The 18,684-nt window shown below is 41.0% G+C and overlaps 1 protein-coding gene across 3 annotated transcripts in view; it reads right to left on the bottom strand.

Moving 5' to 3' along the window:
- Window positions 1-2,181: 2,181 nt before the first annotated feature.
- Window positions 2,182-18,684, bottom strand: part of LOC110840304 (putative polypeptide N-acetylgalactosaminyltransferase 10) — a 30,056-nt gene continuing 13,553 nt past the window's right edge. For all 3 annotated transcript variants that reach the window (XM_022085246.2, XM_022085245.2, XM_022085244.2), the window contains exons 4-12: window positions 17,252-17,418; window positions 15,549-15,737; window positions 13,404-13,581; window positions 12,174-12,291; window positions 9,876-9,986; window positions 8,524-8,745; window positions 6,339-6,452; window positions 5,737-5,880; window positions 2,182-3,806 (exon numbers count right to left, since the gene is read on the bottom strand). In XM_022085246.2, the coding sequence (XP_021940938.1) occupies window positions 3,636-3,806; window positions 5,737-5,880; window positions 6,339-6,452; window positions 8,524-8,745; window positions 9,876-9,986; window positions 12,174-12,291; window positions 13,404-13,581; window positions 15,549-15,737; window positions 17,252-17,418 (1,414 nt within the window). In that variant the 3' untranslated portion in view covers window positions 2,182-3,635. The remainder of the gene's footprint in view (window positions 3,807-5,736; window positions 5,881-6,338; window positions 6,453-8,523; window positions 8,746-9,875; window positions 9,987-12,173; window positions 12,292-13,403; window positions 13,582-15,548; window positions 15,738-17,251; window positions 17,419-18,684) is intronic.

Below are 18,684 nucleotides of genomic sequence, written 5' to 3'. Positions count from 1 at the left end.
CCTTCGGTTATTGTTCCGTCTTTGCGCTGGTTCGTATCCTTTGAGCCTTCTATCCCATAATACCTGTTTCACAGAATTTATGGTCTTAACAATAGTAATACAGACGTTGTGTAGTGATACAATCTAATTGACGTAACCTTCCAAATCTCTGCATTGAGAAATCAATAGTATTCACTACACGTTCTATTGCAACAGCAGACAGCCACACTGATTTGCAACGTGACCAGGTACCACTTAATACCAACAGAGTGCACCACCATACAACATGAAAACGACAGCGCATGGAACTAGGAGAACGGACGATATTCGGCGACTTTACTTATAGACTGTATGAAAACAATAAAATATATTATACGGTTAATAATACGAATATCAAATACATTACACCAAATGCCTATCGAAATATAATTAAGAGTTGATTAATGCATTTCTACTTTATATTCTAAAGGTACATGAACGTGCAAAACGATTTCAGATACTGTTTTCTTTTAAAATTAATATCCTCATGCAATAACCTGCATGTATTCGTCACAAAACTACATATTTGTTATGTTACTCTAAATTATAAAATAATTCTGAAAGCCTAAGCCAGGATTATCTGTCAATAACAAATATACATTTGATACACACTCATTCCCACACAAAGAAGACTGTGTCAACATCTCTTCAGAAGTGACGAGCGTGGAAAACGATTTCAATCACACACACACACACACACACCGATTACTAGCCGCCACTGCACGAGTCATTTTATCTGAACCAGTAGGCTTTATAAAGATATACATATTATGGACAGGCCTACTACATCTTTTATTCAAGATGTATCTTCTCTTAGGTTAAAAAATGAAACAGATTATATTTAGATCCAAAAGTAGACCTTAGCACAGAGTTTAATCAAAATGATCACTCATCCAGGTAATGTGTACTTAAAGCAGAATGTAATGTAGGATTGTAATACCGAATCTCTTCGAAATCTGTCATGTATTTTCGGCGCTCTTACATGAAAATGAACACATGAGGAGCTGGTAACACACTTCATCTTATTAACCCTTTGAACATATTTGTTTTGTGTGTTTCTCACGATTCTCACTGTAAACAGCGATTATTTCCTTAAACAGCGTCAACCACTTGAACTTTGTAAAGGTGAAGAGCTGTGTTTTCTTTGCGGTACGGACTGAATTCTTAAATATTATTTAAACTACACGTCGACACAAGTTTTCTTAGTTTTCCTCTGTCTTCAAGCAAATGTCGAGATGGTTTCCAAGTTGCCACTGCAAGCTTCTCATGCAGCCCTCCCAATTTAAATTAATCAAAATTTAAGCCATTACAGTGGCGGCCGGTAAATTACTTACTTAACTTTCCAAATTATAGCTTAAAAATTCATTAAGAAACAAATCAAAATTCCACCGTCTCTGTTACTACTTATCACACTAACGTCTTCATGAAGATTCTATCCTGACCAGTCAGACGAGTGGGCATTGCCTGGGAACCGACGTTTCGGAGGTCATACTGCCTCCATCATCAGGGGATAAAATAACCACTACATTTAAAAATCTCCTAAGATTATCAAAATAAATGCGATTTCCTTAAAATCACTCAACGTGAAGTACTGCTGTCTTTTTTATTTCGGGTGGGGGGTTGAACTATATCAAACGTTATTCAGACGAGTATCGGCTTATAAACGTTATAACCTCAAACAGGCGCTTGCCTTTTGAAAGAATGTTTAATAATGACAAATGCAACAAGGATTAGTAAAATCTCCATCTGCCGCCATCCGCTAACATACGTGATGACACAGATGTACCGTTAAGCAATATAATCATGTTCGATACAGCGCCACATGAGCCGGTATAAAAAAACAGGTCGATGGAACAATGAGTTGTAATGGCACTCCTGCTTCGTATTCAAAAAATTTCTTGTTCAAATCTCGCCCCAGACTATACTAACCTCGGGATGTCGGAATTTTTCTCAGTCACCTCAGTCCAAATGCTAGTCAGAGATCGGGTCCGGGGAACCTGTTTCTAGAAACGTACGCCTTAAACCTGTCCTACACATTTGCTTCGTTCCTTCAATTTTCTCAGGTTTTCAAACATAACAGGAAACCACGCGGTTGAACACTCGTACAAAAAGGATTTTTGATGGTGATTTGGAAATCAGACAGTCACTGAACACACTAGAAAGTAATATTTTGAAATTGTTTATTTCTTCCCTGATTTCATCATGAATCTAGCACCAAATGACACACAGGATCTTAAAAATTAATTGATTTCATATACTTATTGTATAAAACATTACTGATTATGGTTTCGGGTCACGTTCACATTCGTATTTCCTTTTGAGCCTGAAAAAGAATTTGATTTGTTCCTCTTGGTACGCACATTTTTTCCCAACAGATATAATCAGGTAAACATATCGTCACTTTCCTGGACAGTTTATGTCAGAGTTGGGCGGCCCCCATAAAAAGTGCCCGAACCGCCCGCCATCTGCTTAGTTGGGACAGCCCAAAACGTGGCTGATTTTTAGTTGGCTCAGCGCCGTCCCAAAATTAAAAACTTCAACAAAGTCATCTACAAAGCTTTTTTAAATTTTGCGTATATCTGTAGTACTTTAAAAGGCCTTAAGGAATCTGACGATGGTTTATCCAGTCCCGTTCGGTTACCGATACCGAGACGATCGCGCTCTCGGATACGGATTCAGATAGCTCACTTCAATAAAAAGGACTGTAAATACTGACGAAGAGAAACGCAGGAATTACTAGCAAATTTTCTGCATTGCTGCACCAACTACAAAATTCTGACGGGCTCCCACAAATAACTTTGTAGTTCACAGTAACAGGTTCTGATTGTCATTGTTTTTACAAAACTAGGAAATCGTTTCGGACCACAGCGATCTTTGATTAAAGAGGAAATTAAAACCTTTATAACTACTTCACGAAAAGATTTGTGATATTACTGAAACAATACGATGTTATCGGGTCAGAATATAATTTTCCGAACGACTACAACTGGCCCACTGATCGATCGTGAGACGAACATTTATGCATCGACTTATTTTGGATGCGACGGTACAACGAACAGTGCCAGTTCCCGCACATTTTAAATTAATCTCGACGCCTTTACCCGATCTCTCTTTTTTTATTCTCTCGTCGATGTGACAGTTTGCGCGTGATACGGCACGCCACTGAATGACTGAAATTTGAGCTGAAGCCCAGCAAGCAGCCCCGACACACGGACACATATTCACAAATTATACAAATATCACAAGCGACTTAATTCACTGCAAAATCAGCCGCATCTGCTGCTGCGTCACGATAAATCGCAAATAAAACATTGATACGACTCTCGGAGGGGTGGTGCGATATAAAATAATATTTTACTAGCGACATTATCCCTTTTGTATTAAATATCAATGAATATAATTCTTCATCATTAGAAAACGCCGCTGCAATACACGCGATAAATCATCAAACCTCTACGTGGAACCAACAGCTACGTTTTGAAGTCGAACGTTAACCTAACCTAACCTCACAATTCTACTAAAGTAGGGCAAGAATCTGTGCACTCAGAACTACTTTCTTCTACTACCTTGGCTTAGAAACATAGCACCACGTCGTCCACGCGCAAATCGTGCGCCGTTTAATTCGGTCCAATATTGTCCCAATTGGAAAGAGCTTTGAAGTCTACGTTCTCAAACCTCCACTTCTGGGTGAGGGATGACGTATCACAGCTTCCAACATAAAGCATCTGTCTTCCCGGGTCAGAATCGAGGCATCTTGGGTTACCTCCGTGGACGAGCCACTGCTGTTCCTAAAAAAGGAAAATGTCTTCACTAGTCGTAACTCACGAGCTGAACCCAGAACTCGGGCTCAGTTCAGTCTTAAATTTGGAGCTCTCTTTCCGCTCTCACGTCTTAATAATTTATTACGATAAACCACATTCTGGTCAACATTACTATTTTCATATTCATTTACGTCTTTACTGGCAATGTGACACGGTCAACTCACTGTGATCTGCCTTGGCCTTCATCCTGTTCAATGAACCACAAAAATGCACAAAGAAATGAACTCGTACCATCAGCCACGTTTCATCTCGACAGCCAGGTGTTGCCAAATCACTACAAGAAGCTCGGACTGTGGAAAGTCTGCGCATTTAAATGCTACGAATCAAGGGGTTAACTAAAATAGCCATCTCACACCATTGGCCGAACCACCGTGTCATAAGAAATCTGAGGGACAGTAAGGTTTGATGAGTCGGCAGGACGGACGCGATTTTCCAAGAGGCAGACGACGGCCGGATTACACGATTCTGTAAGCGGCTATACGTTTGAAATCCCTGTGGAAAAGCAAATGATGTTCCACTGAAGGAGGTCCATAATAGGTGATCAGGAAGAGAGGTTTGGGGGGGGGGGGGGGGGGGGGGAGAGAGAAGGCTTGGACCAAGTCAGTTAACTCTGCTTCATATTCCAGCCTCCTGATGAGACTAGGAACCTTATTGTGACACACAACATGCGACTCCACTCACTTATCACCCCGCCCTTAACAATTAAGAAACGACAAGCTGTGAAGGGCAGCACCAATGAAAGGCATTCAACGTACTGTCTTAATGTCAGAAATGTAACATTAATAAATTGGGATTGTTAACTAATTACATCTATGATAAACTATTTTGAAGTTATAACACTTGCAGGCAGGGAGACAGAATGTCTGTTGTGTATTTAATTACGGCAAACAAAGCGCGTCAGGGTAAAACAGAGACGGCTCACAGACTGCACTTTGAGACATCAGACTCCGGGTATCTTCAACGAAACTGAGAAATGCATGACAAGGCGTAAACCTGCGGCAATTCGTACCTCACGCGTGAAGCCGTCACTTATGCCACACGGCGTGGCATCAGAGCCGCAGCGGATGCGTACGTTACTTCTTGCACTGAACATCGCTCTACTTTCCACGTTCCTTCCCATCCACCAAGACCCGCATTCAACATTAATTCGCCATGAAACTCGAGATCCGCATATCTTGTCTGCTCGACCTATACGCTGCATATCAAGAACCTACCTCAACAAAAATCATTCCAAGACACTATGGAATAAAGATATCCTGTCAGTTCATTCCTCATTACATATAAAGTAAATAAAAATTTCAAATGGAATAATAAGCTGCATAATACATCTGAATGCAGGTTGAGATTCTGAAATTATGACCCCACCACCCCACCCCCCCAAAAAAAAATGAAAAATGAGACAGAGTTAATTTCAAAGCTGGCATGATGTCTCACTCAAGCGCACATAATTTAAGGTACAGTACCAGACCACTTTCCTGCGATGCCCGCAAACTGAAGCATTTTTGATTTTACGGATTTTGGATCATAACGCAGAGGAATTTTATAACAGACGAAACAAATAATAAAAACCATGTGTCAAGGAATGTTTTGTCTGCAATTCACAATTTGTCTCTCATGAGAAACAGAAAAACCTCTAAAATTTTCAGTGGTATCATCTTCGTCTAGAAACGCATAAAATCCCACAACTTACGCCATCCGCTGCCTTATATTAGCAGTAAGGGGACAACCAACAGTGGCACCACTCGCATATGGTGGTGAGTCAAAGAACCGCAAAGCACCCGTTTTAAACATCACAAGAGAAAAAAATCACTGGGAAAAATACAGATTTTATGTCCTTCTGGATTTGGGGACGCCACATACAGAGTCTGACACTCTAGTACCCTTGCAACTGACTCACCGGGTTGTAACGCCATAGTTGGTTACCCTGCATACCATGACAAGGAAACAAATTGACTGCTGCCTTATTCTGGACATCCGACACATCCCAACACATTGTGCGGCCCTTTGGACGGATATCTTTGTGCCACGTGAGAATCAAATTCTGCAAAAGAAGTACAGCAAAGATGGAAAAGCGTCAAATTTTTTATATGCCAACTGCATTCCTGTTCTGGTACCAAATTATTTCCAACTATTATCAAAATTCCTGTTCTGGTACCAAATTATTTCCAACTATTATCAAAATGTGTACAATTCAGTTCATCTGAAACAAAACATCCAACCAAAGCTTTGAAAGTAATATGGAAATAAACAAAATGGCCTAATTTGAGGCACTATTCTGGTATTTGCCTCAAGGGACAGATGATAACTTCAGTCGAGGGAGCTCATCACTGAGCCATGAACTGAATCCATGGTATTCCAAATATCAAAAAGGAGTGCTAATTTCTTGATGGTGGCAGTCTGTACGTCCCACCTCTCAAACTCATGATATCATCACACTGTGCATGAAAAACTCTCCTTACCCATTTAAAATGACATGTCCGCAAATACCGGTACACATACCTGCTCTCCCACGGATCTTCCGTTATCTTTAATACATTCCTTCAGTCCGAAACGTTCATCAGCCTTTTTGTTTTCTGTATCAACACATAATTCTGGTGCTGCTACACTACGAATCTGGAAATCAAAACACAGAAACAACTGTTCAAAAACATCCGATGCAAAATACGAGGTGCGATCGGAAAGTTTCCAGACTGCGCGTATTGAAACCCGTACACTTATCTCAGGTATTAAATTCATCCATCACCCTCAAAGTAGTTCCCCTGGGAGTGAACACAACGATCCCAGCGCCGCTGCCAAGCCTGGAAGCATCCCTGGAAATATTTCTTTGTCAGCCTGCCAAGCACCATCTGCGATTCTGCCTGAATCTCTTCTATCGTCTCAAATCTCCTTCCCTTTAGCTGAATTTTCATCTTTGGGAAGAGGAAGAAGTCACACGGAGCTTAGAAAGGAAGTTGGGGTCGGTTCTTGCAAGATCTTTGAGCTCCTGACAAACGAGAAGTCGATTCTGCTTCTGGTCCTCAGACAGGATGCGTCGCATGTGGAGTTCTTCCTTTAGAATCAGCTGACAGGTCCCATAGCCTATCCCAACAATGTCGCACAAGTCGTTGATGGTACGACGTCGATCTTCGTAACATTTTCGGGCGTTGTGCTCGAAGATGGTCTTCCAGAACGCTCGTCATCATCGACAGAGGTTCGGCCATTTTTAAAACGTGAATGCCACACAAAAGTTTGCGGACTCCCCAAATGCTTGCTTTAGCATTTCATAGGTTTCCGTAGCCGTTTTGGCGAGTCTTTGGCAAAATTTGATGCACACGCCATTCCGAAATCGCAGGAGGGTCGGTGTAACGCACTACCAAAACGCCCGTAACTAAGAAACAAATGCTAATTCGATGATGCCGGCTGGCACACTGATTCACTATGAATGTAGGCCGCACCCCCTAGCGGCAGAAGCTCGTACTACAACCGGTTCGCCCGCTATTGACACAGTCTGGAAACTTTCCGATCGCACCTCGTAATGTTGTCCCCAGGAATCAATATGGTATATTAAAATTGTATTTCCTACTACCTACCATTTCACAATTTACAAACATTTTCTTAGTAATTAATTTCCAACTGCAAAATTAAACCGTGAATATTAAAACAAAACAAGCACAGGAACTAGAAATACAGAACTGATCTTCTAAATGAAAGTCCGGGTCGACCTAATCCCATAACAATCCGACTTTCAAAGTTACAACTGTAAATTATCTGTAAACAAACTAGAAATTACATCTGAATAGGAAAGTAGTCTCCACCACCAACTTGCTACAAAAATTATATCAGCTGACTCAATGATTTTGGTCGCTGCCTCTAAAAGTGGATGCCCGCATTCGCCTACACACTATTCAGCTGCTTAACCACCAAGTTTTAAAGCTTCAGCAGGATCGGTTAGTAAAAAGTGCAATTCTACGAGTGTTAAGTGCTCGTCAGAAAATCTGCACAGTTATCATGAGTGTACCTTATCCACTATTATGGTTTGTGATTCACGGCTCGGTAATCACAAATATCTGAAATTCTACTTCCCCCCTCTTACACAACCAACAATTTTCACATCAGACACTCTGCTACCATAACCATACATTTTCAAAACCCAAACTTTGCAAATATTACCATATAAATCGCACTGCACATGGCCAGAAATTATTTGTACACATATTTTGTTAAAATGATTGGCCATAAAAAACTTAACAATAGCAAAAGTAGATCTATATTTTATCACTTATCAATTTCTTGTACAGTGTGAGATTTGACTTAACTCGGAGGTGCACCTCAGACCCCCATAACAAATTTCTCAGTCATTTTGGAGATGAAACATCGAGACAGAAACAGCCAGGCTGCATGCATTCATCTCGAGCTCTGTGTTTAAGAACTGGCATCTTTCAGGGTACAGCAGAACACAAACCAAACAAAAGACTACCCCAACACAGAATCCACATCGATGATACAGCATTTGTGCCACGTGCGACTGTTATTGTATTAAGAGAAGCCCTCAAACAAGACAGAACATGTTTGTACAGAATCACAGTAGATGGCCGTCATCTGGCGTAGTCGGCGCAACGACCCAGAAGACGGCCATCTCCAGACTTACTGCCATGAAAACCTCAAATCCTACACTGAAGCGCGGCAATTGAACGCTGTTACACACCTCTCCTTGAGCAAAGTCTGGTGGCTCTATGGGTGGATATTTCTTCGGTAAGTCAAAAGCCACATTTTCCATAAACCACCTGAAAGATTTGCAGCGAAGCTTCTCTCGAAGTTCCTTCTGTTTGCTGATGTCACCAGTATCAATGTTGCGATAATGTGGTCTTCTCTTATATAAGTATTCCTTATATTCGTCCATCCACACCTCTGCCACCCGACGGTAGTTCTAATGAACAATGAAAAATACAAATACATGAAGATCACATAATTTAAGCATGGAGGTGAAATGCGCAGGTCACGAACCAATCTCCTCTTAGACGAAGAGAAGAGGAGCTACGAAGAAAAGGCGTCATGGCACCGGCGGCTCTAATGCGGGTAACGCACAAATTAGAAACATGAATCACAATTCTGATATGATGACACTCTGTAGTCTGTATAATTTAACTTAAAAGAAGTAAGAGGATATACAACATCTAGCAGAGACAAGCATTTTAAATGAAGAGGACAAACGCTCAATAAAGTCTGCAGCAAAAGCGCAATGATGTAGTCACGTGCTCGCCGGTCAATCAGGGCCACAAGCCGCCACTCTCTGTCTGTGTGACGCATTTTGCTTGCCTGCCTTCATTCACGCATTTCAGTCCAGTAGAAAGCTCAGTCCAATCAATACATTCATTAAGATGTAAGAATTTTAAGTAACGCAGCATACTGGAGAGGAGATGACAATTTATAGAGAATACATGCAACTTCTGTGAAGACAAAGGAACTGAATGGTTTCCTAACCCCCTACAAAAGACATTCATCCACAAGACGGCATTTACAATGATTGCTAAAACCACTGAAGGAACCTCGACATTTTGCGTGGCTATCCCGAGAAGCCGAAGTTACACATTAAACCATAGCCACAAGAATTATTCAAGCCATCATACTGTCAATTCCTACTTTGGATAAAGTTGCTTCAGTAACATCTCATATTTTCAGGAAATGTTACGCAGTGCAAATTTCTGGAATTCTATCCGGAATGATACTAACGCCGTTGCACTTCGAAAGCTTCCGTGCCCACTGTATTGAAAATTAAGACATTAATATAAGACACAAGTCAGTGTCCTTCATTCCTACTTTCATTCACCATAAATCAATTCTGTTCTGGACACCGGCTCCAGAATTTCCAGAAACCAAATAAAGCAATCGACTGTTTGGGCACAGAAAAAATACTTCTTCCATCTGCCTAATTTGGGCACAAATAAAAGCTGAATCCAGAACATCTTCCTACTTTTCATTAGCAATTCTCACGCCTCAGTTTGTTACCAACCACGAGAAATGTCAAAGTCCATAAGTAATGGAGGGGGGACACCTCACCCTTCCAACAAAATCTCCTTTCTGAGGATTTGGAAATGGGGCAAACTTCCTGTAAATGTGTCCCACACGAGAGCACGGAGCGTCTACCATTTGTCCGCCACACATCCAAATCTGGAACAAACAGACCACGCAAATAATGAGCAACATTACAGACATATAGTACAAGACCACAAAACAAGACATTTCACTTAAAAATGACATATCAGTCACTACTCGCACACATCATAAAGCTCAAGACAGTGGCGACACAGCCACAGGGCCAGTTTGTGACAGCGAGCGGAAAAACCCTTCCCCTGCAAGGACCTGAAACTGTCCCCACCAACACATACGGAACCCAAGCTGTGTACAGGGAAGAAACGTACTTCCTGACCTCGCAAACAGCACACAATTGGTACTTTCTCTCTTTCCTAGGTACATCTGTAAAACAGCTGACCCCGCTTATCAAAACCACGCATCTTTTGTTCTGGACATTGGTATTAAGCACAGCGCGTCCCACTAATCAATCTCGCTCCCAATTCTTTAAGATACTGAGATAAATTACATGGATAAATACAGCTTTTGAAAAAGATTGAAGCCAATTACAATCATTTACAGTCTGTGAAAAACTTAAGGTTTTAAGAGGAGCAAAGCAGAGAACAATGCGACAGCCGTTACATTTTTTGAAGTGAGTAAAAGTTGCACTTGAGGCTGGAGAAAAAATTAATTACTAGTAGTCAGTGAGCAAAATGTAAAGTTTCCAGAGGTCGCACAAGAGCTTTCTTTATATGTAAATTACAGGCGGCAGGTTGGTTACACAGAATTAAGCAAAATTTACCAACTGAAAATCTGAAAGAATTTTTTAATCCAAGGGTTTCAATATTAGCCAACGTCAGTTTCAGGATTTTTTTTTAAAAAATTAAATTATTACTGTGTAAGACCTTCAAAATGTTACATCAACACGAACCTCATTTCCAGGCACGTCGTAGTTGCATAAATACGGTAATCACTGCTGTGAGCATATCAAAAGATATTTACCATACATGCAAATCAGTTCAATAATTCAGATGATGTTACACACCAAAATAAAACTGTTTTCCTTTGGACATCATGCAGATAAATTCTGTTTAAAATCTTACTTTCTTGCATCAAAACGACTGAATGCAACGACAGACTGGCTCGCCTCTTGTTTTGTACATGGGAAGCTGTGAGCAGACAGGCTATCCTGGCTGAGGTTTCCCTCCTGGATAATTTTGGGACAATATCTTAACGTATGCCACAACTGCTTCCTTCTGTATCCCTTCCAATTCACTATTCATTAATCAACATAATTAATGCTATGGAGTATGATCTGTTGACTGCACCATCAAATGAACTACGTTAAATAAAGGAACAAATATGGCAAAATTACCAACAACACTGATCAAAATAGCAAACATGAGTCATGCGATGTTTTCTTTTCAAAATAAAGTTTCACGGTCTTAACAGACAGACAGAAGAACTATTCCTTTACGTCTCTAAAGACGTAATTAAATTCCAGTGTCATCTAACAGAAAAATTACAGACACAAATAAATGTAGGATGATATGGGTGGCTGTTTGGCGGCAAATACGAGGCTCGTCCACAAAGTAAGTTTCCCTGGGGCCGTTTACAGAAACAAAACACAATTTCATGGAAATATTTAGTGCAACAGATACAGCAAGTGTCCAGCTATTTTTCAACATATTCGCCACCGGAATTGAGACATTTGTCGTACCGTGGGACCAACTTTTGAATACCTGTGTCGTAGAAGTCTGCCGCCTGGGATTGGAACCACTGTGTGACATCCATCTCCGCCTCTCTGTCATTCTCAAAACGCTGACGCTGACCGGACAGGAATTTCTTGAGGTGTAGGAAAAGATGGAAATCACTGGGAGCGAGGTCCGGGCTGTAGGGTGAATGATTAAACACCTCCCAGCTGAACTCCTGCAGGAGACTTGCTGTCCGTCGAGCCGTGTGCGGCCTAGCGTTATCACTGACCGCACTTCACAGTCGGCGGGAGCTGGAATAAGAACCTCCATCTTCAACAGCTGCAACGATGCTACTGTGAGAACGCGGGAAGTGCCGTTAGTGCATGCGCCATGCTACGTCATTGCTCTATCACGTACGCACAGTCGCTTCGCGCAATATAAGGTTTGCTAGCTGTGGGACGAGTGGGAAACTTACTTTGTGGACGCGCCTCGTATGTTAATAATTTACGCATCTTCCACACATGACAGCAACACAATCCAAAGAGAAATGCAGACAACATAAGTCAAGAGTACAGAAAGGAGAAAGCCACACCTTGAATGAAAGTTCGTATTGCTCCCCTCCCCATATCTCAAGCCCTTCGTCGTAACCTCCGAGTTCCCAGAAGAACTTCGCGCCGATCGCAAACAGTCCTCCGGCCATCACGGGACTCCTGTAAAAGAACGAAGAAATTTGTCGTACGTTAGCGCTTGAAATATAGAATAAAACAGAGTAAAACTTAACCTGCTTCTACGTACAAAACAAATTCTTCTGAACTGCAGATATAATGAGTTTCATTACAGTCGTCAGCGTTGGTCTTCTGGTAGTCCTGCAGAATTGTAAACAGACATCAGCATTTCGGAGAAACGAAACTGCCCCCCAATAGCAATTACGATGTAGGCAGCAGGTTCCTCAAATCCAGGTGGCAGTACAACCAAAGACCAACATTACACTGGTGAGAGAACCTCAAATCTTCATTAAGGTTACTTTTATTCTTTTAAAAATGTTTTACTACTGTAAAACTTAAAACTCCCCCAAAACACTTGTACGAGCCTTCTTGGGTTTTCTCAGGTCATGTTAATATCATTTAAATGATTATCAGTCATACTAATTCCATTCATATACATGAAACCTTTCTACAGGATTAAAAACAGAACTGATGACAATTTGTCATGACTATCAAACTTGAAATGATGATGTTTTCTGTCCTACAAGTAGTTTTGTCAAAGTGATGTTGCAGCCTGAGAAACTTCCAGTTCCTACATTTCTAATAACATAAGCACCGAAGCTCTTTTACTAAAAATGAGACTATTTAAACAGATCTCAGTGCGAGAATGGGGGAAAAATAAAAAGTATGGAATGAAACGAAAACAAAATGTAATGGAAATTTACTTCTGGAAAAGGATACAAGATGCAGCGTGTGCCGAATGTCAAAAGTAAAGGCTCAACAAAACTGTAGACTCAAATACAAAAAAGTATGGACTGTCCTACATTTCAGGTACTCGTGGCAGCGAGCATGAAGACGGCGGTCGTCTGGTATTAGTTTACCAACATTTCAGAGATGCGTCCAGCATCATTGCTCTGACCAGACTACACGGAGCAAAAACCCAGAAGACAGCCACGTTTATTGACGGTCTACTTCACTATATGAACAACGGCGTACACTTTTAAAATGTTAACACCAACAACATTTGCAAGCCTATCCAATACTGACATTGTACGGTGCTTGAAACTTTTCTTATGGTCACACTGAAATCAATGGAACATCATACACACAAAACTCACCTGAAGGGTTCTGTCGGGTGCTTCAAATCTTCAGGTAACAGAGGCAAACGCTTGTAGAAGAATTCCCAGTCAAACGCGCCTCGTGCGCCTTCATCTTGGGCGCGGTATTCAAACGTGTCATGAGCGATGACATCTATGAACGGGCACACGCACGTACGATAGTCCTCGGCGATCGGCTCTGAACAGATAAGATTCAAGTATCACGAGACTGTCACTGCAATGTGCGCATAAAAATGACTACTAATGTATCTGAACAGTTAAAGTGCTTGTGCACAAAACATCTGTCTCCGAAACTGAGCCATATAACATGCGCATGAAGGGGTACCAAGTTCCATGACAACTAGATCCATCTCATTGCAAAATAACCAGCTACATACTCTAAACAATAACATACCTAGAAACAGAAACGATCGTGGAGGGACAAACGTCGTCCCACAGGTACGTTAAAGGTAAAGCAATTAGGGCACAGTTTGTATGCCTGCAGTCTAACTCACTACAACGCCAATCTTTGTTCACGTAGGGGCAACAGGAAATTTAATTGTTTTATGCCTGTTTCCAGATTGTGTGTTAGAATCTGTACTTAACAACACTTGTAATAGAACCATCCTATATAATCCTATACCGAGTACATCTTTACTACGATATCATTTTCTGGTGAAAAATACATACCACTTCTTGTGTACACTGAACCAATTACTTTTGCTTATTACTTAGAAACTTGGTCACTTGATGCTCCCTTTTTAAAAATAACTAATGCCCCTGAACTGTTCCCCACTTTCAACCTCCCATTTCCTTTTCTCACTGAAATATCCCCTACACCAAGAGCATGTCAAACTCAAAGGCTAACACGGGCCGAATAAACAAGGTTTAAGTTTATGTGGGACGCAAAAAAAACAAAAACTTCAATTTTCGTAGAAACGTAGGTTTATTTCGAAAAATATAGTATAAAAAAAAAAGAAGAACAAGGATAACATTAATGTTTTCTTCCTGACACTTGGAATCTCTTCTCTGCTACTATCTTTCCTACTTCGGGGGAAATCTTGTTCGCAGCGATTATTTTCAAAACTGATCCAAGGTGAATGTCAGTAATTCTGGATCTGACAGGAGACTTATTTCCTTTCATAATTGTAAATAACTGCTCACACCGATAAGTACTTCCAAACATGGAAATAATTTCATATGCGAATTTTCGAGTATTTTCAAACCTGGCAGGTAAATATTTGTAAAATCCAGGCACGCCAATTTCACTGAATTTTGCCTTCAAATGAAGTTACGAAATTTTTATTAAAACGTTTCTTACATACAGTTATATTGGCTGGGCCGCAAAAATATTCGTTGTGGGCCGCGAGTTTGACATGCTTGCCCTACACAGTGGCAACTGATGGGCTTACCCTATGAACGGGAGGATTGTCGGCAGTATTTGCCGGCTTGCTCCAGTGCACTGTGCTTTGTAGGAGTGCGTCTGTGTTTTCAACGACACTTTACGCTCCACGTCACACAAACGCAACTGATTGTGACAGTGTACGATTCTGTCCAGTGCTTAGCATATCAGTGTAGAATCAGTAGGTCCACGGTTTGATTCCATTCTACACCAATAATTTTAAAATAAAAACTAATAATAATCTGTCACTACAATGACAACCAATGTGAAGATGAAAGTAGAGCCAGCCCTCAAAATTCTACGCACAACAAACATACCTCAGACCGTGCACACACTTCAGCGTCATATATTTTACGCATTCATCGTGTGATAAGCATGAAATGAATGTGTGTAGCGCTGGTCATGTTCGTCTGTCCACGTGATTCAACTCAAGAACAGTCAGATGAAGATGGATAAATTTTGTTAAAGAATTCTTATGTTTCCTCACCAAAACAGGCCTGTATCTACATTTCAATACTGCGTAACTCTATTATTAAAAGTGGCGCCATTAGCAACCATTTCAAAAACTCTGTGTGCAAGCGTTACACATGGCTTACGCGGCTGGTGTCTCCTGAAAAATCTAGTGATGCAGACAAAAAGGGCTTTTAAAGTAAACCGATGAACTACATGCAATCTTAAGCCATACAAACAACTTAAAAGTCATAAATTATACTTGAAACCCAACTACATTTTCTACAACATAAAACCGTGTTATGTAACCTCACCAAGTAAAGGCGGAAGCCAGTTGACACTGGCCTCGGTGTGAGAGTCTAGAAATATCAGTACTTGAGCTGTGGCTCTCGCTGCCCCGGCTAGACGAGCTCTGATCAGTCCTGACCTCTCTGGCAAGTGTATTACTTGCACCTTAGGTAGATGTTTTGCCACGTAATCATCCAGCGGTTTCTTGCAGTGCACTGTACATAACAAATAATTTTAGTTGGGACAGCAACCCTTAAAAATGTAACATCCAAATGTTTCCTGTTTGGTTTAATTGAAGATTCTCTGCGAACTGTGGAGGTCACATGATGTTAAACATTTCCAACTTTCATTGGGCTCTTGTGAATTCTGTAATGAACCTTCATGTTCCACAAAAAGCATTTTTCAAAATGTCATCTGCTTTATGCTTGAAGTCGACAGCTCTCTGAAGCCGATTCACTAATGAGGTCATGCGACAAAAGATGTGCACACGCATCCAAAATTTGTATGTCGTTGTTCACGTCACTCATTTTAGTAAAGGGCAACTTTCTTGTTTAGGCAGTGAATGGCGTACGTTGTGGGCCTCTGCATGGTTTTTAGATGATAATGACACCCCCTACATTTTAGAGGTTTCTCCATTTCTCATTAAAAATAAATTGTTAACTGTAGAGAAAGTATAACTCAACATGTAATCTTTATTAACTTTTATGTACTAAAGCCTCTGTATAAAGCTCCAAAATCCAGAAAATTTTAAAAGCATTATGTCCCACGCTTTTTCTGGATAAAGGGTTGATACTGTAACATGAATAATAAATACATTGCAAGTCTAAATAATGTTCCCGATTTGAAAGACATGCTACTCGCGTTTAACGAAATTCAGATGCACAAAATTGGTACAGATGGAAAGAGAAACTCTCCAAGGTTTGTTTCAGTACATCACAGGTGTTCAATGTGAGCCCCCTTGGTAACTCGGCACACATCCAGCCTCCCGGACACGTTGCAGCATATCATGATCAATTGCTGCAATGGCTGCTGTGATACGGGCTCGCAGATCAAGCAAGGTCCGTGGTAAGGGTGGCACGAATACTCTATCTTTGACGAACCCCCACAGAAAAAAAAAAAAAAACCGGGCGTCAGGTCCGGTGAACGTGGAAATCCAGGACACAAAAGGCTCCCCTGTCTTCGATGGCAGCCATTTTCTCTCATATCGCCCCTGGCGGCGAACAGTGTTACTACGCAGCCGCGAAGTATACCGACATAAACTTGGAGAGTTTCTCTTTCCATCGGTACCAATTTTATGCATCTGAATTTCATTAAACGTGAGTAACATGTGTTTCGAGGAGCCAATAGCCACACAAATTAAGAGCAGAAAATGGAGGTGGATTGGACATACCCTGCGGAAGGACCAAAACGCTGTCGTAAAGCAAGCACTCTCCTGGAATCCCCAGGGACGGAAGAAGAGGGGAAGGCCAAAAACAACCTGGGGGAGAACCACTGAAGAGGAGGCAAAGAAGGAAGGAAAGACCTGGAGGGAGCTGAAAGTTCTGACTCGTAATAGAACTCATTGGCGCTGCTTTGCCGAGGACCTATGCTCTGGCTAAGAGCGACAGGATATCAATAAATAATAACAACACGTGTTTCAAATCGGGAACATCATTTAGACTTGCCTTGTATATTGCTTTAGTTACTTTAAGGGTTCCTACAATTTCACATGAAGTCGATACAAGTTTACCTTTAGAACTGAAGTCATCGACCAATATGACTTCTTTCAGAAGATGCGACGGAGACCGACCGATGACGCTCACCACTGTTCTTAGCAAAGTACTCCAGTGTTCATTATGGAATGGTACAATCACGCTCACTGTTGGAAGATTTGGCAGATATTTCCTTTCCTTACATCTGCAAAAGAAAGAAGTGCGCAATCTCAAAATGCTGTGACATCTGTCAGGCTGACCAACAAATGCAGAGCACCGACACATTTTCCACGCCCACTGAACGATGAAATACAATAATTCCCAACAATAAAAGTGAATCTTCTGCATTGGCTTCACAGACTACTCACGCGAACGTACAGTCACAGAAATATGTGATCAACAAAATGTGGGATGAATTGAATAAAAATTTTCTTGGATATTATCCATCGCCTAGTAAATATAAAACGTAAAAAACGACGTTTCGGAGATGGGCCTCTATCTCCGTCTTCAGGTTCCTACACAGTTGGGCCCACTAGATAGAGCTAATCCCATCTCCGAAACGTCGTTTTACGTTTTATATTTACTAGACGATGGATAATATCCAAGAAAATTTTTATTCAATTGACTCTTCACCATCGTCAAGAAGTTTTAGATTTGAAAATGTGGAATGACACATTATACAGTGTTTACTTACTGGAGACCCTTCCCTTATTTGCCACACCTGCCAGGGGGCTCCGACCCTTCACTTCTCTCACCTTCTATCCTCTCTCCCATTATTAGACCTACTTTATCTTACTTTATACAAACAACAGACCTTACTCTCGCAGGTCCATAAACCTACACCATTCTGGCCATGTCCAATAACTGCAACTTAAACACACCAACACTTAAAACAAGTTCTACGACAGATCAAGGTGTTAACAGTGTAGACTATACCTAACTGGATCCTCCCAGCTGCAATCATTAAAAGCTTTTACCTTAGAATATTTTAATACTTTTCTTGTTCATTCACGTCAATTTTATTCTGTATCCGTGTACCACCAAAAGATAGCTATAAAGTAACCAAAATATGTAAAGGCTTTTTAAGTTATATATGACTGATAATTATCACCTTTTATACTTTAAGACCACTGCTGATATTCACACTAATTTTATCACCTCCATCAGCCTTACCCATAATTAACACATACCCACAGCAGAGCCACCCACTGGCAAAATTAGGTACTACCACTACTGTTGGCAGACACGTACCAGCTGACGCTGTTTTCCACAGTCTCACGTGGCATGATAATATTTTTGTTGTAATGGGAGACTCTGTGAACACCTACAAGTATTCATGAGTCCCGCACTTAACGTCAAAGCTACAAGGCATTAGCAATGGTCCCATATGCCAAGAGAGCATTCCATAACCTGCTCCATCTTTCCACCTTCGGCCAGAGAGTAACGCAAATTTTAGTTTGTACGAGGTGCT

The sequence above is a fragment of the Zootermopsis nevadensis genome, unplaced genomic scaffold (genome assembly GCF_977971745.1).
Source record: "Zootermopsis nevadensis isolate Lab colony 2312 unplaced genomic scaffold, Znev_1.0 Znev_ptg000046l, whole genome shotgun sequence".
NCBI lineage: Eukaryota > Metazoa > Arthropoda > Insecta > Blattodea > Termopsidae > Zootermopsis > Zootermopsis nevadensis.
Note: the sequence above shows the minus strand (reverse complement) of the source record. Positions and strands in the feature narration are given on the sequence as shown.